Raw genomic sequence first — 27,986 nt, 5'->3', positions numbered from 1 at the left:
CTACCGACGTCATCGAATCGCACCGACCATCGGCAAGCTGTGGTGGCACGCTGGGTGAAGATGCACACAACTCAAACCCCAAAACCGATCTCAACCCCCGCCCTCGATGGCACGCTCGGTATCAGACGGTGATGGTTGCGCGCATCATCGACCGATTGCGGTTTCGATGCTGGCTGCCGAGCTTTTCCTAGATCTCTGCTCGGCTGCCCCAGCTGGATGGCTGCAAGTTAGGCAGAACGAACCGTCAATCGCAGCCTCCAATACGTTCTGTGCCGTCGTGCGAGCAGCAGGTGGAATCGCGCGGATCGATCGAACCGCACCAGCAGAAGCCAGCAGCATCTTTCGTGGTTTATTACTGCGCTACGTCCCCTTGCCCTTCCAAACGATGTGCCTTTAGGTGAATGCGATAGCAAGTTTCAACTCGATGGCAATCATACGAGAGTATTTGCGAAATAAGTGCTGTGATAACAACATGTGATGTCTCCGTGATCATCCCAGCAACCAGTGCATTCGCAGATCCGAGGGATAAATCCTCTTTTCCTGAGTTGTGCATCCAATATTTCGAAGAGATAGTTCAAAACTAACGTTAGCCCAAGTGAACAGACCACTAGCTGCAGCAATATCACGATACTAACCCGAGAAGTAAAAGATGAATTCAAACATCTTGGTAAGTGTGCAGCGCGATAAGACTCGATCAAATCGTAATTAACGCAGTGCCTGAGATCCGTACCACTAGCTAATGATAATTCGAAATGTTTAAAAAGCAAACCGTTTGCGTTTGAAGGCCGTTTGATCACGCTTCCCCGCGTAGGGCTAGGTTAAGTCACAATGCCATAAAATTCAAAATATTGTGTTGCGCCGCCAAGAATTGATGGTGCGATCCGATCGCTCCAAGGCGGCACCGCTTATTGTTATTATTATCATTGCCAAAGGGTGTTTATGGGTGCTTCAGCGCACTTCAACGACACACACCCGGTCGGTCGGTGCTGGCAAAGTGATTTGCCAGGCTGTAACACGCGCCTTCGCGCCACGAAACGATCCATCACAGAACGCACCTCATGGACGCGCCCACGGCACGCACCACGCACCACAAGCTTAATAATAATTCCGTTTTCGGTGCTCCCGGCTCACGGTGCGTCGATGACGGTAGTAAACAAATTTACATAAACTACAATTTGCACCTGTCAACATACTCTCATCATCTCGTACGGACGGATAAGGCGTTTGTTTCATCCCTGTGGGAATCACGTTTCGTTTCGTTTCGTTTCGTTTCGTTAGATCGAATGCAATAGAAAACGAAACCTTTGGCAGTGTTTTCTGCTAATATCCGGGTCGTCCCGTAGCTTCTGTTTCGCATACAGCCACGTGTTTCAGGATCCTTCTTCCTCGGGGGCTACCAATTTATCGGCAACTCATCAGTGTGACAAGCAAACCTAGCGGATGTTATGTGTTGCTCTTGGTGGTGCGGATGCTCAAGAAGATTTGACAAATATTTACTCAAAAACACCATCGCTAGAATGGTTTGGCTGCTGATGGCATCATACGGAAACGCCAGGCATTTCTGCATCGACAGCGAAACGCTGGATCTGACGTGTTTTTTTGCTGGTTAGTTGGCAAACTCCCCAATTGGGTGGCAAGGTACACAGTGCAATGTTGATCTAACTCTACCATTAGGCCTCCCCGTTACTCATGTGAGTAACACCCCGGGAAAGAGGACATCTTGTGCGAAGTAAACATTGGAATGCATTCCAAGCAGAGGAGTTCAATGTAGCCTCCGATCAACATATCGGTCGCAGGAGTGATTCAATTTGATATTCCAATTAGCAGATGCTCCACTTACACAGACAGAGCGAGAGAAATAGAGAGAGAGAGAGAGAGAGAGAGAGAGAGAGAGAGGGAGAGAGAGAGACATATATTTAGCATTTAGCACGACGATACGCGACGCACAATGAAGCTGCGGCAGATTTCGCGCATCGCGACCTTACTCGCGATCGCGTTATCAATAGATCACCGCACCGATTGTGACAATGTTGCAACACCACACTCCCGCTATTGTGTGCATGGGGTTGGATCGTCGTTTACACAACACCAGCCCCCTCCCCGAAGCATCCCCCTTTGGCCCTTCTCTCTCTCCCTCTCTCTCTTTTATACTTTCGCATACACAAGGTAAAATGTCATCCATCGCTGCTCTATCACAGCTTGAGGTTGATTCGCGACATCTACGCGAGCCGACCTTTTTGTCGGTCCCGGATCACCATTTGGCCCTTTGGCCTCCCTCCCGGCCTCCCGTTGGGCATTCATCAACAACCGCCATCAGCCACCAGGCCACCAGAGCCCGCCATTTCTCAAGATCGTGTTTAGCATATGCACATAAATATCTGCCCGAACACCTTTTTCCTTCTATCTCGCGATCCGCTCCACGTTCCGATCGATTTGGCGATCACAATCGAAACCGTCCGTCCGTCAGAACGGGCGGGTGAGGATGATAAGAAACCGATTGTGGCGGAGAGGAGGAGCACCAGAGATCGCTACCACTTCATTCTAACCAAGCACCATTCGACCATCATCGTCTGCGATGACGATCGCGTTCATCATGCACTCCAGCGCGGTGCAATGCGGAGGGGTCCAGGTGGTACGACAACGTAGCTGCTGCTGCTGCTGTTGCTGCTGCTGCTCATTATTCAAACACGCTGTCCGCTTGCTCGTCCAAGGGTGAGGCTAGTGCATCTGCCACCGAATGCTAAGGCTAGGGGAGGTTTGATGATGTCGCTGCTGGGTGCGACAACGTTGCGCGAGGTGCTGATCAGCAAATCGTGACGAGATCGTCAGTGACGGACCGTAAATCTCTACATTTAAGGACTCCGAACCCCGGTTCACACGGACGCACGGGATCTCGAGTGTATGGGTACACGGGTGTTCCACGATATGTTTGCCAATTAAATGTATTTTTAATGAAATACCATAAATCCGCGCATCCACGGAACGATCGCGTCGTCAGCGAACATGCCCGGACTGATGACGTTCAAGGTGGTTATGAAGTTGTTGGATGCACGATCGCACCGGCTCATCCTCATCAAATGGCCCCTTTTTATGTTCTTAATCCGGTTGTCCCACAGAAGAGGGTGCCAACGACGCAAAAGACCATAAAATCGAGGAGGTAGAGCGGGGAGGCAGCAACTCAACCGTCGGTAGCGCTTGAATAGCATCACATCAAAATCAAATCAAAATACCCATTATCCTGCCATAGCACTAATCGTTAATAGAGCACGCAGACACTGCTGTCACCTCTAACGATCGCCTCTTAACTGATCAAAAAGAAAATCAATTCCAATCGAACGCGCCATCTTCAGCTTAATCCATATTCAATAACACCTTATCACCGGTCACGGTTGGCACCTCATTCCGTGTCAAGAGATGAGTCAACAGCGACTCCCCGAGAATCCCATTCGAGCTCCATCAGCACCTGTTTCGAAGAGCGAGAGAGAGAGAGCAGCAGCAGCAGGGGTTGGCTTATGTCAGCGCGCGACAAGCACACCTTATCCTCCCATTTGGTCGCAAGTTCATGGCGATAAGCTCTTTGGTTGATCTTTGCTACCCACGTCCTCGCTGAGCTCTTCATGTTCATGGGTGTCCAGCAGCGGGGTGGTCGTAGCAGTAAGGCCACCACCGAACATGCCTCCAGGGCATGTGCCGTCATACCATCCGGGGGTTTTACCTTCGACATTCTTGTGACCATCTTCCCTCTTTTCTAAATATTGCCATTGAGATATAAAGATACCAGACCCGTATGCTGAGTGCTCCGGTGGTTGATCGGGTAAGCTACGATATCTCTCTCTGCGTCAGCCTTTCAGTCGCCAAACGATGCACGATTCCATTTACAAATCGAAACCATATCGGTTGTGCATCTGCCTACCTCGAGAGGGGGCGCAATCGCTTCGCCATCGCGTAGCTTGCATCCCATAAACCATTCGGCGTAGTGTGTGAGTGTGAGTCACCATGACGCGCACGACGTCCGCGGATCTGCGACGGATCGGAATTTGATTCTCATATTTTGCGTGAGAAACACATAAAAACCATCTTCGGGCCGTTGGGGCGTTTGATAACTATTCAAATTCAGATGAGCCAGGATTCCTTTTTAAGCGGCGTAAGAAATGACGTGAATGACAGAACAGCTCTTCTCCTCAGCTCACCCTGCTACTCCTCACGATGGTCCGGGCCGCTTCGAAGTACTACGATGGACCGATCCGACCGTACGAGTTCGGTTTCAACATAGAGGGCCACCAGCATCGGAAAGAATCGAAAGGTAATTCTGGTCGGTAGCGATAAACCTTCTTAAACTATCACTGACCATCGCAAAATGTTTCCCAAAAACTCCCTCTTTATGGCAGATAAAAATGGCATCATTATGGGTGAGTTCGGATTCATTACGGCCGACAACGTGTACCACGTGACCGTGTACGCGACCGACGAGGATGGTAACTTCAAGATAGTTAGCATGAAAAACTACAAGCTAGGACCATCGACCGCATCACCATCGGTGGCTCCTGGACCGACGAGACCAACAACAAAGGCCGCACCACCCTCGGTACCGAGTACCTCGACGACACCACAACCCTTCCGCATTATCACCACGGTCAAGACGGTGGAACCGCTAACGACACCGAAGCCTTCCAACGTTGCGTCCTGCGGGGGATGTAAAATCCCGACACCACCGCGTACCACCACCACGCACGCACCACTACCGGAAACCAGCACCCAGTACGTGCCACCGTTCAAGATCGTCAATAAGAACGATCTCGAAGCGGACGGTAAGCCAACGGTAACAACAACCACAACTACGATGATGCCGATCACCACGACGACGCCTCAGTCTCCGGGGTCTTCGAAGGAAGTTCCCCAAAAGCTGATCGAAAAGGCACCACCGACGACGACGACGACGGCGAAGAAAGAGCGTCCTAGTTCCGGTGCAATGAACACAACCAACAAGAACAGCAACCAGACGTCGAATCGAGAGAAACCCGTCACCAACCAACAACAGCCGCCGTCAGCGGAACGCGCAGAAACCCCTAAAGGTATGCAACGACCGGCGGCTGACGGTGATCCGGTGATGACGCTGGTTGAGCAGCACACGGCCAACATGATCCAGCATATCTTGAATGGGTTGCTTTATCGGTTTAACTATACCGCTGGCTATCACGGGCACCACGAGCAGGGTGATCGACAGGGTAACAAGGAGGGTGGTTACTTTGCGGTCGGTCGGGATGGTATACGGCGGGGTGTAAGTTACAAGGCGAACGAATTCGGGTTCCAGCCGCACGTAAAGTTCGAAAAGGTTGGACCAGAGGAGACGCCTCGTGAGGAAACGGAGAAGCAGGCCGGCTTGAAAGGATTCGATTTTAAGTGGTTCTATGGATCGTAAGGCGGAGGTGATGCCGGAATAAGAGGTGTGATTGGTGATCATCTGCATCGACAAGTCCTACTACTGCTACTGCCAGCCAACCTCGTTCGTTCGTTCCATCGCAGGGCCAATACTTCAAATACTCATGATAGATACATCGAAGAGACGTCGTTAGCTCATATTCAGGTCCCGTTTTACTGCACTACGAAGCGACACAATCATTGATCCTAGTTTCTAATGCGCGTTGCTTCTTTCTAAACTAAACGTAAAACATTCGATTGTAACAACGAGGAGTAAGAATATTTCGAGAATAAAAGGTCAAGTATGTACTAAGGAGCAGATATCTATTCCAATTAGTCGCTTAGTAGCGGCTTAATAGAATGAGAAAAACAACAGTTTATCGCGTGAGTAATGAAAGTGAACAGGATTTCCTAATTTTATTAGATAAATTAAAGCAGTTTACAGAACATCGATTTGTTTTCATAAAATGAAGATGTAAAGCAATGCCTCCAAGCGATCTTGACAGTTCTTACTCATAAATCCATCATTTGATTATCATCTTTCATATAATTAAAATGACGCAGCCGAAAGAGGTACACCTTCCGACAAACGAACCCAACGACCATCCATTGTTTAGCGTTGCATTCTGAGCGCCACTCCTTTCGAGATCCGAGTGCATTTGCAACAACCATATTCCGGGAATAAATATACACTCTTAGTCAACCGTGAGCCATTCGAGCACGAAACGAAACGGGATAGCAAATAATTAGCGTACGGGGGTTTGCTCGTTTGTCGTCGAATGAACCCCGCGACGCCCGACGGGATTGGGGTCTCGATCATCGACCATGGCAGTGACACTTAGCCGAGCTTCCCTTAAAAGGGGTTCAGACTTCGACTGTTAATCCCACACGCGGTCGCGGTCTCCGGTCGCGGACGCCGAAAGCTCACAGGAGAAAGGCTAAAACAACGGTTTTGGGGTGGAATCGTAATCGTCATCCCGGCTGTGCCCGGCTCCAGTCGCCAAGATTCTTGCGCGGGATTCTACTCCCAAACTTGGCGAACGTTGCGGGTGAACGTTCTTGGCAAAGTCGTAAAGCCGTTGACCGTCGATTCGTTGAACTCCAGCTTCCCGGTGGCACCATTTTTGACACCATGGCGTCATTCGCAGGCAGGCTGTCAGTCGCAGGCATATCGCAGCTGCCGAAGTTCACGGCGCGCTCAGTTCTGTGTGGTTGTCAACGAATGGCGCCTCGGGCGGCAACGTCCGCTCTCTGGGTTCTTTAGACGAGGCAGAACGAATTGCGCTCGGGCATTAGTGACAATTGCTGCTGGAGCAGAACACAACGTCTTATGCTAAAGCTTCGTTGAAGCCGCTGCATTGCCTTCCTCCGACTACGCATTAGTGAGGGTAGGACGTAGGACGCGACCCCACGGTTGGTGCGTAGGAGCCGTTTGATGGCAGATCAATGTGCAAAACCGAGCGAACCGGACACATTCCACCACCGTTTGGTCAACGGTGCTGCCGAGGGCGACACTAGAGTGCCCTCTCCTCTCCTTCCATCCTCACGAATACTTACGCCAAGCTTGAAGAATGAATTCAATCTCGATTGGCGCGCGACTCCTTGCGAACTGGACAGCAGCAGCAATCGGACGCTAGCCGCCAGCGTCTAGCCAAAGACAAACGACCTACACGCCCGCTGTTGTTATCTGTTGTTCGACAATTGCTTTACATTCATCAACCAGTATCGGTAGATTGTGGCAAGTACATTGTGCGTCGTTGTAGTGCGAGAACATAGGACAAGAACGCCGTATGCTGCCACTCGGTCGAATAGCACTTTGAACTCAACTCATAAACCTCGCAAAGACACTAAATTGAAGTGAACAAGTAAGTCATAATCAGAACTAATGGCTCGCTCCGAAGGGCTACACACGAAGGTCTTGTTTGCGGAACGCTTAGAAGCCCTTTTGCGCTCTGGCGCGACGCTCTCTGGCCTCATTTTCCTACCACCCTGAAGTGCACTTAGAAACGGTACCACTCAAGGGTGCTGCTGCAAACTCTATTAGTTTTGCATTTTTGCGCCCTACAACTACGCCAACCCGGGGTGACATAAAGTTGTCGCGCGGTGACACTTCCGTTCCGCGAGAAGCCATTCATTGTGCCCGCTCGCTAAAATCGTAATATTTGCCTTCTTAATTGTGCTCACGCGTGGTCAACAACCTCACATCATAGGGCACATGATGAGGTCATGGTGTGTTGTTGTGACCGCGATCGATGTTGCGATCGTTTATTAATTCCTTTTCTTTCCATTTTTTATAACCAAGTTCCATTCCATTTTCTTAATCGCGCGCCCGCAATCGATACACCCCCCACACCGCCTGGTTTAATCGATAATTGGTCTTGGTAGTAGTAGGACCCAGGGCCCAGCTGGCAGGGTTGAGGAGTCATCGTGTTGCAGCGTCGTACATGCATGAAATATGCATCGAACGTTTATTATCATGGCCAAGGCTAGGGGCGAACCGACTCTACCTGAGGTGACGACGCTGCTCGTGAGAATGCTTCCGGTTATGTAACTCAACCCACCGGAACCGCATCAACATCGGCAACATGGAGCACCACACGTCGCGTAACACCCCACCGTCACACAGGGGTGTCATTGGTCTGTGGCCCGGTGACTTAGGGGGGGAGGGCCGTTCGATTGAGAGTGAAACGGCCGGACGCTCGATGATTCGATTACTGACGCAAAGTGACCATCACAGACAACATCACGAAACGCGGCGTAGATTAGCTTCTTAATTTCGCAACACAATCCGGATGCATCAAAGAAAATCGAAAGATCTGCTATGATTTCCATTCAGTACATGGCCGAATTTCAAAAAACACACATTTTCATTTAACCCAACCCTGGTTACCCTTGGCCCACGAATCTACAAGTGTGTACGGTTTATCGCTGGAACGTGTGGCTGGAACTCGGAATCCCGCTGCGCCGGCTGCGAAAACTAGCGAAAGTGCCGATTCACGCACACAGGCCGCGAACCTGATAGGATTATCAATGAGCGAACGATGAAAAGCCGTACACGAAAGCGTCAAAACGGAGACGATGAGGACGACGGCGGCGGCGGCGGCGATGGCTGCTAAACCGGAATGAATTTACAATTTGCATGGGAACGGGCCACGGAACCCCAGGAGACTTTCGAAATGTTACAAACCATACCGTTAACCGTTCAAAATCGAACGATAAAATTTATTTAAAACTCGCTGCTCACTACGCGAAATAGCGTTTTGCGTCGATGCATGCTTTGATCAATCGCATCGCCAAAACGTCATCTTCTTTTTGTTGGGCGCCATTATGCGTCAGCAGCGCTTCAATCTCGAAACGCGGAACCGTTCAACCTTGAGGTAGTTGCCATAAATGGTAAGTAATGGAGTTGACGTGCAGCGGTTTTAAAATTGGGTTAGACCTCTATTATTCTAAACAGCCACATAGAACCTCCACCACACGATGTATGCAAATTGTAGGAATAATTCCTCCATGGTACGGAGGAGACGCCGACACAGCGAAGCTCTTTAAGGGCGGTGGACTTGTGTCCACACCGTAGGAAGAACGATTGGTCGCATCCCGCATCGGCTCAATGAAGGTCATCCCTCCTCCTCTGGTTTGTCCCACGTGCTAGCGTCGGTCACGATAACGCGATGACGACGACGACGACGACCCACGATTGTTTTATTTTTTAATTGCAAACCAATGGCGCTGGCCCTGCTTGGTTTGGAATGTGCAGATATAGTTTGCAGGAAGCGCTACGAGACCGTGAGCGAAATCGATCGCAAAAGCGTGTCACGTTCGCCAAAGTCGCCACTCCCAGGACACACACGCACACGTTAGTTGAACAATGCGCAGTGGTCGCAACGCAACGCCAACTGCGGTGTGGAGTGCGGAAACATTCAAATTAGTACAAGGTACCCGCGAAAGGCGAAATGACTCATCCTCTCACAAGACATCCAGAGGAGTGAGGTACAGTGTGTCACCGAACGATAACATTCCTTACACTCGCCACCACTCGAAAGTGAGTCCGTGAAATGTGAAGAGAGAGAGAGAAAGAGAGAGCGCAAGTTATCATCGATTGCGAATTGCATCCCTTCATTCCATCAGCAGCTTCAGGTGCTGGCTTCAGGGACAAACAAATCGCCTATTAATGGTTACAACGACACCAACGCTGCGAGGAGACGGCCAAGCGTGGGATAGCGCGATAGAGTCGTGGCTGAAGAATTGCTCCATTTGTAGCGACGCCACGCTCGGCCAGTGAAGCGGTTCCTCGCTTATCGCCTAATGCAATCCTTCGTTTGCGTTCGCTCTTCACCAGGCGAGCTTCAGCGGCGGAGTCTCCTTTCTGGTCGCCGGTGAACGTCGTAGGTGCTCTATGTGGCCACTTATCGGCCCTCGCGCTCGACGCCGACACAGGAATTCCGTTGAAATATGTTCCTTTTAATTGAACCGCATCTTTCGCATCCCCGTTTGGACGGATGATCGCGAAGACCTTCGAATAGACCATAGCGAGCGATTCTAACTCTTCGTCCCCGTACCATTGCATACATTTGCATCGTTATTGCGCCGCCGAAGGGAGCGTCAATTGAACGAACGAATTCCTCCGGCTCCATTTCGATCGAATACAAGGTGGTTTGGGCGACCGATGCCGACGCGATAAATCATTCTGCTGCGTGTGGACTAGTGTGGGCTAGCATTCCTGCCCGGAGACCCGGAGCAAGGGGAGTCAAACTTTGGTGCAAACACCCTCGAAGCACACCCACCACCACTCTCGGGGTGGTGGCGTACCGGCAGTCCAGCTCGATCGAGAACGAAACCACCAGCCAATCAATCATTTCGCGCTCAAAACATTTCTTCGTCACTACCCGGGCCACTATATTAGTAAAAGAGTACCTTCCGCACCTTCCGCACCTTCCGCACCTTCCGCACCTTCCGCACCTTCCGCACCTTCCGCACCTTCCGCACCTTCCTTTTCCTCCTTCTTCTCCTCTTGAGCTCACCAGAAACCACCCACACCCGAAGCAGATCGGTTTTCGATCAGGAACTGGCTGCTCGCTCAATCTTAGCTCTTTGTTTTCAATTGTTGCGCTCGCCAGCCAGCCACATTTGTGCATCGTTATGGTTTCGGTGCGAAACCCCGCGAACCACCACCACCCCCCAAAAAAGCTACCCCCTCGATCACACGCTCAATGCGCAGACCGGCTTCGTAACTCACGCTCGCCCGTCGAAAGGGGTGTCTCGGCGAGACACTCGCTATAGCGTCTACTACCCAGACGACGACAGCGTTGGACGACGATCGAATCACGGCTGCCAAGAGCTCTCACACAGCCGATGACTCGCCGCGTCGTCGTCGTCGGAGTCGCCTTTAACCGAGCCAAATCAGTTGGAAAAGCTGGCACAACCGTTTGGGTCAGTGGTGCTTCGGCCAGCACTCGGTACGGTACGGCTTTTCATCCGGCTCTCTGGTGCGCGTCGTGTCACGATCGTCGTCTCGCTGCTTTTCGCGCTGCATGTTTACGATATACGTCGTGCATGCGCTTTGCAAGAGCTAGGAAGCGTGCGGTTCTTTGGCGGTGTTCCTGATCGCTCGCAAGGTGTTGTACTGGTTCAGTGTGTGCTTTGTTTTTCGGGTGTTCTTGTTGGGAAAAAGAAAATAAAAATTAATAATCCACCAATTGGTAAACAGCAACATTTCATTTAACGGCGTGCAGTGCAAACTTGCAAATGAAACAAATGGTTCCGGGGGCACTCCGTAGTTTCCTGAGTGAGGGGAGGGGGCTCCGGTAACTAATGAAGATAACAACCGCGCCGACAGCAGCGGCTGCCGCTGGCAACAAATCACCAACCGATTCCGATGGCAACGGAAGCGCACATGATGATCAACATTTGTCGGTTGGATGGTATCCGGATGGTGTGATAGCCGGCCACATGGCCATGTCGTTCGTTACTCGTCGAATGGAAACTGTGTCTCTGCCTCAGTGTCTCGGATTGTGTGTGTGTGATTGTGTGTAACGGCAGGAAGCGCACTCGTAAGATCGAGTGTACGATCGATGATGTAAGAATATTATCCGGAGCACCCTCGGCAAGCAGCAGTCGGCTACTGGAGGCGGCCACAGCGACAGCTGGTGCTAATCAACCAATCATAGTAGTGGCGGCCACACCGCCACAGGGTGAGCTACCGTGCCTCATGCACCCGGTTATAGACCAACGGCGACGACGACGACGACGACGACGACGTTGACGACTCCTAATCCTTCCTTCTACTCTGGCCGGTGTGCTTCTCAGCTCGCGGCCAGGCTGGCTGGCTGGCCGTGCAGTTATATGATTTAATTATGCCGACAACAACGGCCAGCGCTAAACGAGAACGAACGAGCCTGGTTGGTGGTGGTTATGACAATATCGTAAAATTTCCCGGCTCACCAGCCCATTTGCCGAGGAAAAGCCGGACTCGCTTACCTCACACTGGGCCCCCCTCCGGGGGAGGCTACACGAGTGGCCCCTCTGTAGCGGGGGCAAAGAAAGTGAGCGAAGGATTGAAGACGACTAATGGCGTAAGCGTGCGAAATGGTTCGCTTGTTAGAAGGTTATTAGGTATTAGATAAGTGCCCTAATGTGTCAATTAGGTTGGAATTCTTTAAATATTTGTTTTAATTTCAATGTTTTCCCCAAAAATCCCCTAGGATCGTGCGCTGGTGTGTGAAGTGAAGTGAACGATGCCGAGTAGCGTCAACGATAGAACCGTTCATAAGCGTTTACATTCTTTGCGAAGCTAGCGTCCCTGTGCTGTGTGTGTGTATGTGTTTTTAAATGCGATCTACACGATAAACGAGAAAAACGAGACTTGCCGACACCAGCTTTAATGTAGCCGGGATGTTTGATTGATTTCTACCTTTTCAATTAATCATTAATCCAACGAAAGTGACGACTAACGAACACAACAACAAACGGCGAGGAAAGGAAAGCCCCTGGCCAAGAAAAAACGGTGCCTTGCCTCGCTTCGCTTCGTCTCGTTCCTGGTGTGCGTGATTGGTGCACCGGAACCACCGCCACGGCTGATCGAGGATCCCGCGATCTATAACGAGCCGCACCGGAATCGACAACCGACCGAAAATATGGCCAACATTTTCCTGCTCGCACTCGGGGTGCATCTGGTAAGTGCAAGAATCTGGGAGTGACTGTGCGTCATCGGACTGATCGTACAACGATCACACTAACGCTTCGTGTATTTAGTGTCATGAGCCGGCAGCATCAATTAGTGGGATCTAATCATCATTATCACCGTCGTGGTGGTGGTGGAATGCGCGTACTTTGAACGATCGAATGCTGAGATGCTTAGCTGCTTGATTGGTTTAGAGTCGTTTGTTGTGGAGAGGATGGAGGCCGATGTGTGATCTAACGTTCTTCCAATCCGTTGATTGCAAAGTGAATCAAGCGCAACTCCCCATTAAGGGCTCCATTATCCGGTCAAAACACTTCGGAGACTATATCTCAATTAATTTCTATCTACACGCATACAACACATCAAATGCTCGATCAGGTAATGGCTGAAAGCATTTTTGAAGCACTCTCTTTCGAGCAACAGAATTGTTTGCAAGAACAGTGCTAGCTGCATTTAGTATTCGCTCCAAGATGCCAATCCCATTAGCAACTCCCGAGAATGATTCATCTGGATGACAGATCGATGGCATCATTATTCTCAGTTTACGCGTCATACTTTTCTATTCCTGCTCCTTGCCTTAGAACCTCACTAAACGCACACCAACAACGCAACACATTCCATCCGACAGCAGTACAAAACAGCCGCACTTTGATTCATTGGAATCAAAAGACCGCGAAGAACCGATTGCCCAATTGATCAAGCTCGATCGCTATTCACATGCACTCATGCGGCCTCCATTCCACCTCAGAGAACTCAGTCTGTGAGATGATCAATTTATAATCAATTCCCCGTGCCCAAATGCATCCAAATTGACGCTCAATGCGATCGCTGGATGCGCGTATCGGGTACGGGCGCGATGATCAATTTGAATCGCTTCGCTGAACCGAACGAGTATCGCAGATCGAGTTCGCCCTTTCGCGCCACGCTACGCGGTCATGTTCGTTCGCTCTGCTCGAGATGATGCAAGTCAGCGACAGCCTGGCTGACCACTAGTTTCCCCTCCTCACACCGACCGCCATTCACTTTGATTCGAGTTTCAAATGCGTACGCGGCCACGCGGTTGCTCTTGAAAGCTTATGCAGAGGTAGACCCCAATGCCCCGTGTCTTAGTCGGAATGCGATCAACACCACCATCTGCCACCCACTCAAACACCCCATTTCCCACCCCCTCGCCCCACATGTGTGTGGTTCAAGGGCATCCCAAAAATTTGCTAACGAACCGGAGACCGTGTGCCGGAGAGCGTCGTGTGCCCGGACCGGAATCCTTTTCCACTCCGATAAGCAGCGCAGCGTAGGAGAAACCGGCGTTTGGAAAACTCGATTTGTTTTTCATGAGCTCACCAGAGGTGGTAAGTGATTTATGCTGAGCGGAGTGCCTTACCGGACGACGGCGCAGTCCGGCTCCGTTTGGTCTGCAAGGTCACGTCAAGCGTCGCGAGCCAATCAAAAGCAACTCAATCATAACGGCCCTCTCCCTCGGTGGAAGGAGGGTGCATGGTGCGATCTGCGATTTAGGACAATCCCTGCTATTGTTCTGCAGAGCAATGCAGATTCAAATCACGGCACGGCAGTCGAGGTTGAAGGTACCGTTAATCAGCGAACGAAATCAATCTTCGATTCGACAGTTACCGACCTACCCGCCGGGTACGTCCAATCCTTTCGTCATTCACGATCGCGATCGCAAGCGAACTCGATCGCGAGAACGCGACGAAATCGAAAAACTGAAACGGCTTCTACTGGTTCTTTTTTATTTAAACCCTCCTGCTTCCCTTTGTGCCAGATCGTTTCGCTATGGATAATCTTTACGATTGCATTGGCCACCACCACCACCGCCAGTACGAGATAATTTGGATAGCTGGCTCCTACACATACTAGCGGCACATGTTGCAAACTCTCGATCTCGATCGATCTCGAGCGAGATGCGAACAAATTAGCCCCGAGGGGGGAAAATTAGTCTCACCCACACGCGCCGCACCGATCGTACTAATGGCACTCGAAGCCCACCACTAGAGCAAGCGAAAGGGATCTTACTGCCAGATGATGTGGCGTCAATTGCCGCGAGCCTGTTCTTTGGAAGCTTAAACACAAAATTGGATACATTGTCATGTGCCTAGCATAATCGACCAAACGGGCGCATGAAGCAAAAGGGATGAAGTAGGATCGAGCACAACGAGCAGCACGTTGTGAAAGGCACAAAGCACACTGTGAACTGTTGGGCCGTTCAATGGTATCCCCTTTCTGTGTGGTTGCTGCTCACCCGTTTTTTTTTTTGCTCCGATTTGCTAGCTTCACAAACACCCTTATCATTGACAAACCATTTACCGGGGCTTGGGGGCAGCATACGAAAGCGAATCCAAATCAATGACCGTGCCGTGCCGTGCCGTGATCTCTACATTACCCCCTTTTTTTGATTGCCGCTATCGATTCGCTTAATAGAGGGGCCCCATCGAAGGAGGAGGAATCATTTGGAAGCATAATATCGGGTTCGAGCGATCATGATCATAATTTGTTGCACAAAGGACAAAGCAGGCGATAAAAGTGAAACCGAACCATTACCGGACGACCGTTGGTTGTAATAATATTAAGACTCTTGCAATAGTTTCCCTTCAGCTTCTTCATCGGGCTTTGTGTGATCGTAGCGATCATAGCGGTCGGGACGGAAATATCAGCATAACTAGAGCCAAACCGCATCGGCATCGGCACCGCGAACAATCGAACAAACGATCTGCTGCTTTATCTGCCGCTACCGGTTACCGGAGCGATAAGTAAATCGTGCCGATAATTAACATCGATCTCAATCTCGATCATCATCATCATCAGTAGAACGCTTCCCTTGATCACCAGATCGCCCCGTTTAACATACTTTCACTATCGTAACCGAACCCAGGGGGAGGGAATTCGCTGTCGGTTCTCCAGAGATCCTTCGTCGATTCGCCGCCACGATGTAGTTTGTCCATTTTGGTCCAATTTTCGTGCCAAAACCCGGCGAAAGGTCGAAAAAAGGAAAGAAGGGGAGCTGAAAACATGAGAAATGTATAAAACGGGTGCACGATGGTCACGTTTTCTTACATGACACCCGCCGAAGCCAAGACGGCGACGGGAAGACGGTAGATCTGAAGCGAATCTGGACAACCAGCGTTCCAGCAGTCCAGAGATCCAGTCGTTGCCCTTCCAAACCGATCCGGCTCTGGCATGATGCAAACCCTTCAACGAGAATTTAAACACGAACGGATTATTGGCCTGTACGATTTGGGCGACAGATTTCGGGCAACCGATTCCGATCCGCACTCCAAAAGGTCAGGTTCCTTCTTCAGCGAACAAAACGGCGACAAAAAAGGACAAGCTGCGGACCTCACCTTCAATCCGGATTCGTGACAAATGCTGCGTGATTGATCGTCATCATATGATGCAGTTCGCTTAATTTTGAATTAAAAGCATTAGCTGCGATCTTCGTTCGCCTTCGGTGAAGAAGGAAGGAGAAACCAATTTTCTCTCACCCAGGGACGGTACCCCCCAGGGGTCGTTTAGCTTGCTAATCCTCGGCTTACCTCCTTACCTACCCGGTTGCGGCCAACTATTCTTATAGCTCAACGACAGCTCAAGGGGCGCTTGTGTAACACATGCCAAAAACTCATCCATCATGCCAATCAAACACCGTCTATATCGCTCGACATTTAATGTGTGCACACGAAAGTGCGCGGAGTGCACACAGCCAGCGCCACCCCTTCGAACAATTAGGGCATTCCATTCCGTGCTGTTCCGTGTCTCGATCGAATCCGGTTGTTGAAACCTCGGTTGATCACAAAAACGGTTTGACCAGAAATCGAAATCGAACATCCATTCTGCATATCGCACGAGCGCACATGTTACGGGTGGAAGCACTGTTCGCGTCTGCCATGGAAATGAGCTACAACCTGTAATCGATAACTCGGAACACCTCCTCGGAAAGTGTTGTTTTTTTTGCTTCCTTTTTATGTTTTTTTTTTAGGTGATCGGAAGCACTTTGTGGTGTTGTAATGTTGGAACATGGCGTTTATCATGTAACAGCTGAAAGGAAAGCGGGAAAAGCGTGTTTGATGGTAGTGATCGAACCAACAAAACGGCTGTGTAAGGATGTCGTTGTGCGGAAGGGCATTCCGCGAGCGGTGTTCCGAGGTCTAACTGAACCCAAAAATGGGGTCAAGTTGTTGCATTAATGTTAGTTTTTAATCAACTGGCAAAATGGCGCACTGAATGAACAATTGGTGAGTCTCTCTGTCGCTCTCGAACGCATCGCACCTTGAACGTGCGCCTTGAGTCCAGTAGCACAATGACGCGGTGAGTTAGAATGTCATTTTCCCACCCAAAAAACAAACCTTCCGTGATAGTGGGCGCGAGGGAAGGCCCTGGTGGGTCACCCCCAACCCTGCGAGCATTGTGTTCGTAGGGCGTAAGCCGCGGTAGCGTGAGGCACTCGACGCGCAATGCGCCCATGACATCGGTACCATTGTCACGAAGGGGAGGGACGACGTAGGAATCGTCATTATGCTACGAGGTCAAAGATTAGCGAGCAAAGTGGTGACGCTGCCCCGTACGTACGTTTACATAACATAACCGTTCAATGTGATATTCTCCAAACGGATCAGAGTTCCGTTCCGGACCTTTTACTCGGTCTCGCGCTCGGCAACCCGCAGTGATCGCTGACTGCAATGCACGCAGCTGGAGCGCCAGATTCGATTAAACGAATTAATTCCTTTTTGGCGAATTCATCTTCAGCGCTCCCTAGGTGGTGGTCGTTGCGGTTAACTTTCGCTTTTCGCGCAACACCAGGAATGAAGGTTCGTTGTTCTTTGCCGAACGAATGACTTGTGCGCGCGATCGAGGGACAAAAAAACAAAGCGACGAACCCTTTCCTGAAAACGTGCTCGATCAATGCGGAATGGCAACCTCGCGGGGCGAAGGCACCAAAACCAAAAACGTGATCGCGCGACTCGCCCGCGACGCGATGAAGAATTTCGCGAAAGGAACGACGACGCATTCGCGGGGCGCACGGTGCGCACGATCTCCGTTGCAGCTCCTATCCCGTCGGGGACCACTTTCTCGATCACCTCGATGATGCTTATGACGATGACGGTGATATGACTGTCGTTTTCTTGTTTATGTTTCCTCGCCCCGTTTGCTCGTCGTTATGCTTAACGTACGGACACACACGTGCATGCTGCGTGAGTCGCTCGATCCAGTTCCAGACACTCTTCAGTCCATTCCAGGTTTCCAACTTTTTCGCACAACATCCACAGCGTGTCGCGTCAGTGTCGTGTGGTCCAGTTTTTGCTTTCTCACCCTCATGCCGCTCCACGGACCGCTGCATGATGTAATAACCCCAAAACGGGGCCCTACCGATGGTCGCTGTCGATGGCGGACCGATTCCGATGATGATGTTATGGGGCCTGTTATGGTTTTGTTTTCCTTCCTAGCTCTGCCAACGACGTTTCGCGATCAGCACGCGACCCGGAGCGTCGTATGCTCGGTCGTTTCCGCCCCGACGCGCCTGCTATGTCCGCAGCGAATGCGGACGACGACGACGACGACGAAGCTTCTTCGCATACTTCACGGGACCATCCTCACCAACCGCGGTGTTGTGATGCTGCGCTGTGATGTTACAAAACGGAAGCGTCTCAGAGCGCACGTGACAGAGAGAGAGAGAGAGAGAGGCGCCGACGGGACGGTCGACGGCACGGCAGCCAACGACAAACACGTGAGCCAGCGTGATTTATGATCGGATGCTGCACGATCACGGTGGGGTTGTAGCAACGATTCTATTAGACGAACGAGCGCGCACGGGCGGCATTTAAACATGGAAAACAACATTCGCCGGACGTTGTTTAGCATCTGCTCCAGTGGCGAACCGCCCCGGCGATGAAAGTTCGCTCAACAAGCTCAATATGTTAGACTTTGGGAATGAAATAAACCGAAAACCGTACGTTCAATGGTGCGCAGCGATTACCAGAAACGGGTTCGCGTGGCGCATTCCAACCCGTGCTCTGCTCATTTGCATCACTGGTGGATTGACAACTTTCAAAATCTTACAAAACTCCAGTCCAGTGGCCGCCAAAAAGGTGATTGCGGATTTCGCAAATAAATTTCAATCTTAAGCTCGATCGGGATTAGCGATCATATCCGTGCCAGCAATATATATACATATCCCCTGTTCAGAAGCAACCTTCAGACAGTCCTCGATCGTTTCCTCTCGTTCTGACCCAGTCTAGCACTCCGCTAGGGAGCTCTGTACTTATAAAATGAACCAAATGCGAATTCAATCGATCATAAAACAATCGAAATGGAATTTACAGCAGCAGCTGCTGCCCGGTCTAACCCGTCGTCGCTACCAGCCAAACATGGCGCATGCAGCGCCAAAGTCAAAGTCATCCGGTCCGGCCCACGGAACGGGTGACCTTAAACCATGGTCATAGAGTTATGTAATCGTAACGGATCAACCCGCGCAATTTTTATTTATCCAACTGATTAAATGTCTGCCCCTCCGGACAACTCTACATCTCCGTCCGAGTTTGGCCGGAAACCCAGAACGACCCGAACCTTGAACCGATTAGAAACGATTGTACGCGATTGGGGCACTCCCTCGCACGCCGATCACGTGTTGGTTGGTTGGTCGGTGGCCAAACCAAAATCGGACACCAAGGAGTACGGTCGATCAGGCGGGGAGGGTGAATGTGAGCAGCACTCAAGCATCATGCCCTGTGCGATGATCATTCACCAGTCAATCACCGCCAGACAGGGGAGGCAAGTCGAATGCCCAGGGTCCCCCAGCTTTTTTGAAGCATATTCTTATGCTGCTGGCTCGCTTGTGAAAGAGAAAGGACCAGGACCGGTGGCGATGGTTTCGAGAGCATTTTTGGGGAGGCAATTTGGAGCACCGACTGGCACCTTTCGGTACCAAAGGTGGTACTTTAGGGCTCTGCCATCACGGTGCTACGGGATGCCTTAAATGGAAGGTGTAGCATTGCTTGGTGTTTTTCGTGGGTAGAATGATAGCAAAAAAACCCCAGGGAGAGCCACTGCAAGTGCCATTCCGTCCTTGAAGTCGTACGGCTATGAACACAGCGCCGCCTATGATGGACGCCTATGAGAATCGTAATTCTCGTTGCGTTGCCTGGTATGAAACGCGAATTAGCAATCGACATTAGCAGCTCACCACAGAGGAAAAAAAACTTTGAGCGATTCTGTGGCCCCACTAGTGACCAATATGACGGGAAGAAAAAAAACCCGCGATTCCGCATCACGCAGAAGCGCACAAAACGCACCAGAAGCAGCGATTATACATTACGCATCGAGCGCAATGGTGGCACAGCAGGCAAAACACAGGAAACAGTAGCCGTAGCAGCAGAGGAGTTCGGAAGCAACCGGTCACTGGTCCAGCAATCAACCACAGACACAGAGGAAAGAAGGAGAGAGAGAGAATGAGAGAGAGCGAGAGTTTCAGTGCCACAAAATCGCAAAACCGGATCATCATCAACGCGCACCGGAACGCGCGCACACGCCATTGATGCAATCGGAATTGATGAGCAGAGCTTGATGCTGTAACGGTCCACAAACCGGCCAAACATCGAGAGCATGATGCTGCTGCCGCTGCTGACCAGCTACCACCGTAACACCGGTGTGGTTCCGGTGCGGCCCCCAGGAATTGCTCTAATCCCAGCCCAGCTTTGGCAGTTCGATTTCCTGTTCCGACGATCCTTCCGTCAGCCAGGCGGAATGAAATGTTGACTTTTGGTGTCCGACGAGTACCTTCAAATCCGGTTCTACGCAACGATTACCATGCTCGACGTACATGGATGACATGGACACTTTTGCTTCTTCTTGAGCCGCTTGATTGAGCGACCTGGCCTTTTTTGTGGCATCTAATGGCGCGCGCAACTTTCACTGTCAACACCGGCTCCTCAAGGCGCAATGCCAAGTACCGGTGCACTTGCACTTGACTGCACACCAAGGGGAGCACCTGGTCGCACTTCTGGCTGTTCCGGGAGCGCTCACCATTTCCTCACCGTTTGCCGTGACTTTTTGGTGGTGGAAAGTGGCTTTAAGCGAGGATTCCCGGTAAACCCGGCAACGACTTCTTCGCAATGACTTCGCAATTGATTATCTTGTACCCTTGTACCCGAGCGTATGTTTGGTGGGAAAATTCAAATAAACGAGCAGAGGGTGATAGAAGAGACGGTGGTAGTAGTAACCGCTGCACACTATCTTATCAGACGATCCATCTCCCCACGACTTGATTGTCGTCGTGACGACTCGATCAAGCGACCGGCGAGGGGTGGTGTGCAAAAGGTGGAAAGTGAAAACTTTCATCCTCACGTTCGCGCGGAACATCGGAAGCAACATTACCTCCCTGATGTACGAGCAAAAAAAAGGATGAGACAAAACCTGTTGCAATGCTGCGGGCGTCGCTACGTACCGTTTAATCTATCCGCTCCCCATAATGTCGCTACCTCTTCGACTAGTACCGACTGTCTATTTGTGTGCAAACGATGCATTACAACCGGTACAACACCGGATCCCCGGGTGTAGGCAGATCGTAGTCGGCGTGGGTAGCACGCAGGTTGAGGTGATTATTAGCGCCGCGCGCGAGTGTGTGGGAAGATTAGAAGAGCTGGATCCGGTAGTTCCGGAACCGAAAATGCAACACGGTGCAGCGCGTTAATCGGTGGTTCTTGAATATTTATGAGCGTGATCATGGTGGCGTCTTTGGGGGGAGGATTTGCATAGATTTGGTCGCGAAAGGTGCTTCCTAAGGAGCTCAAACGCGTTTGTGGACAAGCGAACGAGCGTGACGACAAAAAAGCAGTCAACAACTTCATCATGGTAGTGGATAGTTCGAAATGATTAACGACAAAAACACCGTTCTACCTTCTTGATGATCGGAAAAGTACTTTGTATTATTTCAAATAATCCGTTTTTTTAACTGTTTTGAAACCTACTTCTAATTTCTATCTAAATATTAGTAGTGTTATATTTATGGAAGTAAGATTGGCGAAATAGTTACTTTAAAAAACCTAGTCCGGTTCGTTTACACTAAGCAGAGTCCTCTCCAGAGCAGAAAAAAATACCTAAAATAATAGTATCGGGTCTAATCGGTAGTAGAACGATCACAAAATGCAGTACAACAAGAATTGCGTGACATGCACTCGGAACTAATTGAATTTGCACTTTCACTCGTGATCGTGATCGAATTTGAAAATGGAACTCTTTCAACCAACTCCAAGTGCATGCCCACCATGACCAAGTGCGGTGCATCGGCGTAGTAAGCTTAAGTGGGAAGCAAGCTCATTTTCCAATTACGGAGCTACGCAAACAAACACTCAACCACTCGGATCGCACCTTGAAGATTGTTTTAATCGAATTAACTCGGAATCGCCTTTCGCATGCCGCAGCCACCGCCACTACCATCCAGCCAGCCAAGGTTGATCGAACACGGACAGCGGAGTTAAGCCACAAACAATGCCACATGTAGTTGGTTTCTGAGATGACTACACCATGACATATACCGTGGTTTTGGCCACCTGTTCCGGCTGTACCATTACCAAGGGGCGTACAGACAGACATACCTCCCATCGGCGAGATGCAAACAATAGACGAAGTCATTTGTTCGCATTCGCACGTGCCAAAAAGACGGGGCACGAGCAGAAGTAACAGAAGAAGCAGAATTCAACGAAAACGAAAGTGAAGAGCGCATAATGACGTAGCATCTTCGGGTGGCCACCGTATGCATTCGTTTTGCACCCTTCCCTTCATCCGTCGAATAATTTTCTCCTTCTAATTGAGGCCTTCCTCGGTGGCGGCAGAACACCAGGCGTGGTGTTACATCAACGCACTCAACAGTAACTCCATGGCAACCATGTCGGTGGAGTGGTTGGTACAAAAACTCGCATGAAATCGTAGTCACCTCGGCAGCAAGCTGTACTCGACGGTTCCATGACGACGGAAGCGTTGTTGATTTCAAAGTAGGAAATTCAACTGTACGACGGAGTTGTCGCATTTTCTGGAAATCGGGAAAACAAACGAGAATCGAACGAGGATCGGGAAAACAAACGAGAAGAGAGAATAGTTTTGTCGGGATCACAGGAGCATCGCAGCACAAACCATGTCCACTCCATCGACCGGCCGCACGCCGGACAAGAAGAAGAAACCCTTGCCCTATTTTATGCAGAAGTCGGAAGACCAAGCGCTGCCCTCGTTTCAGAACCGCCGTACATTGGCAGACCACGTCAAGGATAATATGCTGTGTGCGGGAAGGAAGAACTACTTCCAGCGGATTGTCTACGTCGGCCGGCATCCCAAGGTAACCGGGATGACATTGCGCGATCGCTTCCTTAAGCTCATCAAAGAGATCCAAGAGGCGACAACTAACGAAATCAAACTGTTCGGGCTGATGATCAATTTCGACGGCTACACGGTGCATATGATCGAGAGTGCCGAGGAGACGATCGGCGAGTACATGCAGCACCTAGCGACAACCAGTGGGCTCTTCGATGCGAGTCGCGTTATCCTAGTATACAACAACATTAACCAGCGATTCTTCCGTAAGCTCGTATGGCGTGCATCCGATTATCTAAACGAACTGAAGCGCACCGAACTCGACGAAAAGGATCCAGAACTGATGCAAAACACCATCAACAGCTTCATGGTGAAGGTGTACAAACTGTGCAAGATGGTGCGCGAGGAAGAACTCGATGAACGCAAGTAGCATAGGACGGTGGCATTGTGCCAAGTTCTACAGGCAACCATCTGCTGCTCTCATTCACAGGATCCGCCTTCAAATCGCTCTACCTCGACGAGAACTACGAGGAGCACACGCCGGACGTGGCCATACTGGAGTATCTACTAGGACTGGACTGTCTATTCACGGTGCCAGAGTATGCGCGGTTCTACGGCAAGTTACCCGACGTAACCAGCTTCCGCGATCGCGTGTGGCCCATTCCGAAGGATCTCACCCCGTACGATGTCTTCGAAAAGAGCAAGTACGACGTCAACTTGACGTTCGGAGGCAAATAGGACCGGCCAGCGGTGGCCAGCATGCAAACGAGATGCGAATCGCGATTATGTGGCCGCAACCGTTTGTAATGTGATCTTGCTGCCACTTTGGCACAGAGTATGCTCTATTTACCGATTACCGACAGCATGCCGGCCATCCGTCGTCGGCGCCGGCTAATACGTTCATCGATCTCCCGGGGTTTTCTTCGCTGACCGCGCGTCCGCTCGTTGTTTATGGCCACGAACCACGCAACACGCAACCAACGAGGTGGAAAGTTGATGGCCGGTCTATTTTGGTGGCTCTCGGTTGAATGTGCCGCGTGCTAAATCGTCTGTCAGCGACAGCGCCGGGCGTTACAGCAGCAGCAGCAGCAGCAATTGCTGCCATGCGGCTTGGCATCGTTTATCAAGAAACATAATTTATTGGACGATAATCGGCGATGGCGAGTTGGTTGGTGAGATGTGGTTAGTGTGTATTCATAGCAAGCGTTGTAAATTAATATCTTCATTATTAACACCAAGACGAATAGGCGAACCTAATAAAGATGGATGGATGTTGTATAAGCTTTTTTGAGAAATCTCTGAGACAATCGTGACAAAAACTGTCGACAATAGTCGGTTGCGAATCTTTTAAAAGGTTAAACCCAAGCTCCTGGTTATCTTGAATGTGGAATAAACTCAAAAAGATAGCCTATTAAATCAAATCACTGCTCCCGGACCAGGAACAGGGTTTGATGGAAATGAGTCAACCATAGCTCTGTCCACAATGCACAGAACAACTGCGATTGGCTGGCTGTAGAATCGCCCCGAAGAATCGCGAACAGATCAACCTTCGATTACTTCATCGCACCCGATCTCGTTCCTGAATATTCATCTGGTAATCGGTGGACAGGGAGGGAGGAGTAATATACAGCCAATTGACATACAGTTCGAGATATAGTTACTGTCCTCCGCAGTGACCACTGCTACTGCCGCAGTAACGTCGAGAGCTTATTTTACAGCGATCCCGCTTGTACCAATCCCATGGTTCAACCTTCCAAACACGGTCATACGGCGTTGATGGCTGACGTGTTACGATTAATTTTCATTCGCGTCCTCCACTAATCACGGTGCGAAAGCATTAAAAGCTTGCAGACCAGTCCACCCTTCGGTGCGAGAACTTATGAAGACCATCACGCGGGTCCAGATGAATGTCCAAACGAATGGCAAGTACCGCGAGCTCAATTCAGTACTGAACTGGTTCGACGGCACGGCAAATGTCCAGCCATGTCGGCCCACCTTTCGACCCATCAATGCGAGTAGCCGCTACCCAAGGCCCAAGGCAGCGCAACTCAAGTATCTGCACTCCCCACGCATCTGACCTGAACCCAAAAGCGATCAGAACGAGTCCGCCGTCCGCTTCAAGTTAGATCTCTATCGGGTGCTTGACATCGCGCTGTAACCACAGTTTAAGACAGTAGAATGCTGGCGTCATCGCGCAACAATCGGACCGCACAACACCGCACGTCCTACATTACTTCGTGGCTCGATTTGGGACACCCACTCAACGGGGGGGGGGGGGGGGGGGGGGGGCTCGAGTTCAATACTCTACGCTAAAGAGCGGATTTTTTTTGTTCTCTTTCACTGACACAGCTCTGTCTGCACCGTGCCGGTGCTTCCTGGGGTTCCCCGGAGAGCAACCAGTACCACATCCAGACGGACGAGGGCCCCGAGCGCTACTTCCGCTACCAGACCGACAATGGACAGTTCCGCAAGGAGAAGCGGTTACAGGATGGCACCGTCATAGGTGGGTAGCAGGAGTGTGGAGTACCGCTAAGACTCTTCTTCTCTGATCTACAAACGCTACGTTATGCCGCCATGGCGCGCCTCTTCTGCTCTCCAGGAACGGACGCGTGGATCGATGCATCGGGCTATCTGCGGCAGAATGATTACATCGCCGATCACAAGGGATACCGCATTTTGAAGTCGAAAACGGTCTACGTTGGTCACGACCGGCCAATACAGGTGAGTCTGTTGTCGGTCGGGCATCTGAAAGCAGCTAGAACACTAACAAATCTGTTCAAACCTTCCCACAGGATGCGATTAAGGTGGCCAAGAACAAACCGGCGAGCTCGGGCATCCTGGTACCGTCGGATCCTTCCTACGAGCCACCGAAAGCACCGCCACAGTCCTCCCCATCACTACCTTCCCCTACTCCCTCACAACATCGACCCTCTTCCGTTCAACCGATCGCTTTCGTTCCTTCGACGAGCCCTCCTATCACTCTGCTCCGCCATCCGCCGACACCCTCCCTAAATGCGGTCTTCGTTCGGCCACACTCGGAACCGATTGCCTCCAACTATCTTCCCTCTGCTCCTCACGACCCTGAACAGCAGCACTATCCTTCCACTTCGGCCAGACCGCCACCGCTCGATATCTACGTCCCTTCGACGACCTACTCTCCACTGACCGGTAATGAGCTGTCATCGGCCCCGATCGCCTTATACTCACCATCATCCACACCGTCGCCACTGCGCGACGGTTCCGAGGCACATCTACCTCCACTGGTTCTGTACCACAATGGTCACATCGAGGCAACAACCTACAATCCACGCCGTCGAAAGCCTAACCCGGCGGAGCGTCGCCGCCGACCGGTCAGTCCGATCGTCATCACCTCCTCAAGACCTTACCTCGAAAGCACGACACCAGCCTCAACGTTTAGCCTCAAGCAGCAGGAACAGCATCAGCAGCAACAGCTTCATCTGCTACCACCGTCGACACGGCTCGGCTCGGACAGCAACCTGCTCGAGGACTACAATCGCGATCTGATCGATGTGCCAGCGAGCCGATACGATCGTTACAACAGCCGCTTCAGCAACGGTGGCATCGGGAACACGGCCATCCGTCGTACGGACACGGCGGAATCGCACCCGTACGATGGGGTCGCCGTGACGAACGATGGCTTCCGGTACTATCTACCGCGGCAGTACCACGAGGAGCGCAATTCGGCCAGCGACACACGGGACGGTTCGTTCGGGTATATCGATCCGTTCGGTATACGCCGGGTGATCTACTACAATACCGACCCGGAGCAGGGTTTCGTGCACAGGAAGAACAATCGATTCGTCGGCTTCGATGCGACACCGTACGATCCTCGGCCACTCGGTGCGTAGGACGGCGGTCTGGCTCGATTGGTTAATTATTTATTTTCTGAGCTAACACATCCAGTCCGCTTATATGCATGCATACCATTAGAAGCCCGTATGACCCCGGGGAAGATCCCTTCGGCGGCGATCCCCGCCTGGTTATCGGAGCTAACCAGCCTAGCAAGGATTTCAACTCCCGCTATCTCTCTCTCTTTCTATCGCTCTCTCTCTCTTCCTCACAACCAATAACCTCGAACGATCGAATCGCGAACGAGCGCGTCTTGGTTAGTAGAGCCACTGTAAGGACGCGATCGTTTGAGCTGGCAAACAGAGGCGGACGCTCACGAAAGATACGATGACCTTTCTTGCTGCTACATATGCAGATCCCTGGATCATGTCGGCATAAAGCTCATGCAACTTTCATTGCCATCCGGCTGATGGGATGAAAATGATGAATCTCATTGAACGCTAATCCCCGGTTACAGGAGGTCAAAGCCAACTGAAGCAGCGATCACGATCAAACTCTATTTCCACCATGAACTAACTGATTGAGCAATCGTTTGCGACACTGCCTTTGGGTTTTGGATAGTTTAAGATCACTTGTCCACCCACCCAATGCCGAGCAGCAGCAGCAGCAGCAGCAGCAGCAGCAGCAGCAGCAGCAGTGATCGATTGTTAAGAGACGCTGTCGGAGTTATTCCGCACAATGTGTTTCTCATTTGGTAGTCACGATTCAACGCCAACATCATACATTACAGGAAATGAATTAACCTACTTAACTCCGGAAAATGCCCAAACATGGGACTTCATAATGAGCTGACACCATTTAGCGGGGCTGGCAAGATAAGGTCAGATCTCCCAAAAAAAAAAAGGTCACCATTGCCGTCGCCAGATTGCTGTTTGCCGCTCATCGCTTTCCGTTCTACCCTTGCCTACAGCCAAGCGCTGTGTACGATAAGTGAAATCGTGTTTTTAGAGGACGGGAAGCGGGGTATTGTAATGCAAATTGCCATAATCTTAAGGACCTAGAGTAATGCTAACGATTTTAGATGGACAACCAGACGCTGCCTGTTCCGAGCTAAACATAGATATATTTATCAACTCATCGCGTAAGCCCTGCGACACATTAACCCATTTCTTAAGCTGCTCCAGTCCCGCACATAGCACCAGAGTGTTTCTGGGTGCGGTAATGTTATAAACAAAATGCGAAAACTAATTGCCATACACAGGATAGAGAG

General features: G+C 50.8%; 2 protein-coding genes across 3 annotated transcripts; both read left to right on the top strand.

Annotated features, from left to right (window-relative positions):
- The first annotated feature begins 279 nt into the window (after positions 1 to 279).
- Positions 280 to 5,701, top strand: LOC125954838 (protein lethal(3)malignant blood neoplasm 1). The gene is made up of 3 exons (XM_049685472.1): positions 280 to 667; positions 4,186 to 4,303; positions 4,389 to 5,701. The coding sequence occupies exons 1-3, from the start codon at positions 650 to 652 to the stop codon at positions 5,417 to 5,419; spliced, it is 1,167 nt and encodes a 388-aa protein (XP_049541429.1). The 5' UTR covers positions 280 to 649; the 3' UTR covers positions 5,420 to 5,701.
- Positions 5,702 to 10,868: 5,167 nt separating this feature from the next.
- On the top strand, positions 10,869 to 27,655 carry LOC125954822 (uncharacterized). Of its 2 annotated transcripts, none has more exons than XM_049685450.1 (5): positions 10,869 to 11,033; positions 12,120 to 12,590; positions 25,256 to 25,409; positions 25,506 to 25,627; positions 25,699 to 27,655. In XM_049685450.1, the coding sequence occupies exons 2-5, from the start codon at positions 12,552 to 12,554 to the stop codon at positions 26,773 to 26,775; spliced, it is 1,392 nt and encodes a 463-aa protein (XP_049541407.1). In that variant the 5' UTR covers positions 10,869 to 11,033; positions 12,120 to 12,551; the 3' UTR covers positions 26,776 to 27,655. The 2 variants fall into 2 exon arrangements, with proteins under 2 accessions (XP_049541407.1, XP_049541408.1); XM_049685451.1 differs by having other exon boundaries at positions 10,869 to 11,117.
- Positions 27,656 to 27,986: the final 331 nt, after the last annotated feature.

This window comes from Anopheles darlingi, chromosome 3, assembly GCF_943734745.1.
Source record: "Anopheles darlingi chromosome 3, idAnoDarlMG_H_01, whole genome shotgun sequence".
Taxonomy (NCBI): domain Eukaryota; kingdom Metazoa; phylum Arthropoda; class Insecta; order Diptera; family Culicidae; genus Anopheles; species Anopheles darlingi.
The sequence above is the reverse complement of the archived record's forward strand: the minus strand, read 5'-3'. Positions and strand labels throughout refer to the sequence as shown.

Coding starts and splice junctions, on each gene's coding strand:
- LOC125954838 (XM_049685472.1), top strand. Junction 4,304..4,388: donor GCATCGGAAAGAATCGAAAG/GTAATTCTGGTC, acceptor TCTTTATGGCAG/ATAAAAATGGCATCATTATG.
- LOC125954822 (XM_049685450.1), top strand. CDS start 12,552: ATGGCCAACATTTTCCTGCTCGCACTCGGGGTGCATCTG. Junction 25,410..25,505: donor ACAGGATGGCACCGTCATAG/GTGGGTAGCAGG, acceptor TCTGCTCTCCAG/GAACGGACGCGTGGATCGAT. Junction 25,628..25,698: donor GTCACGACCGGCCAATACAG/GTGAGTCTGTTG, acceptor ACCTTCCCACAG/GATGCGATTAAGGTGGCCAA.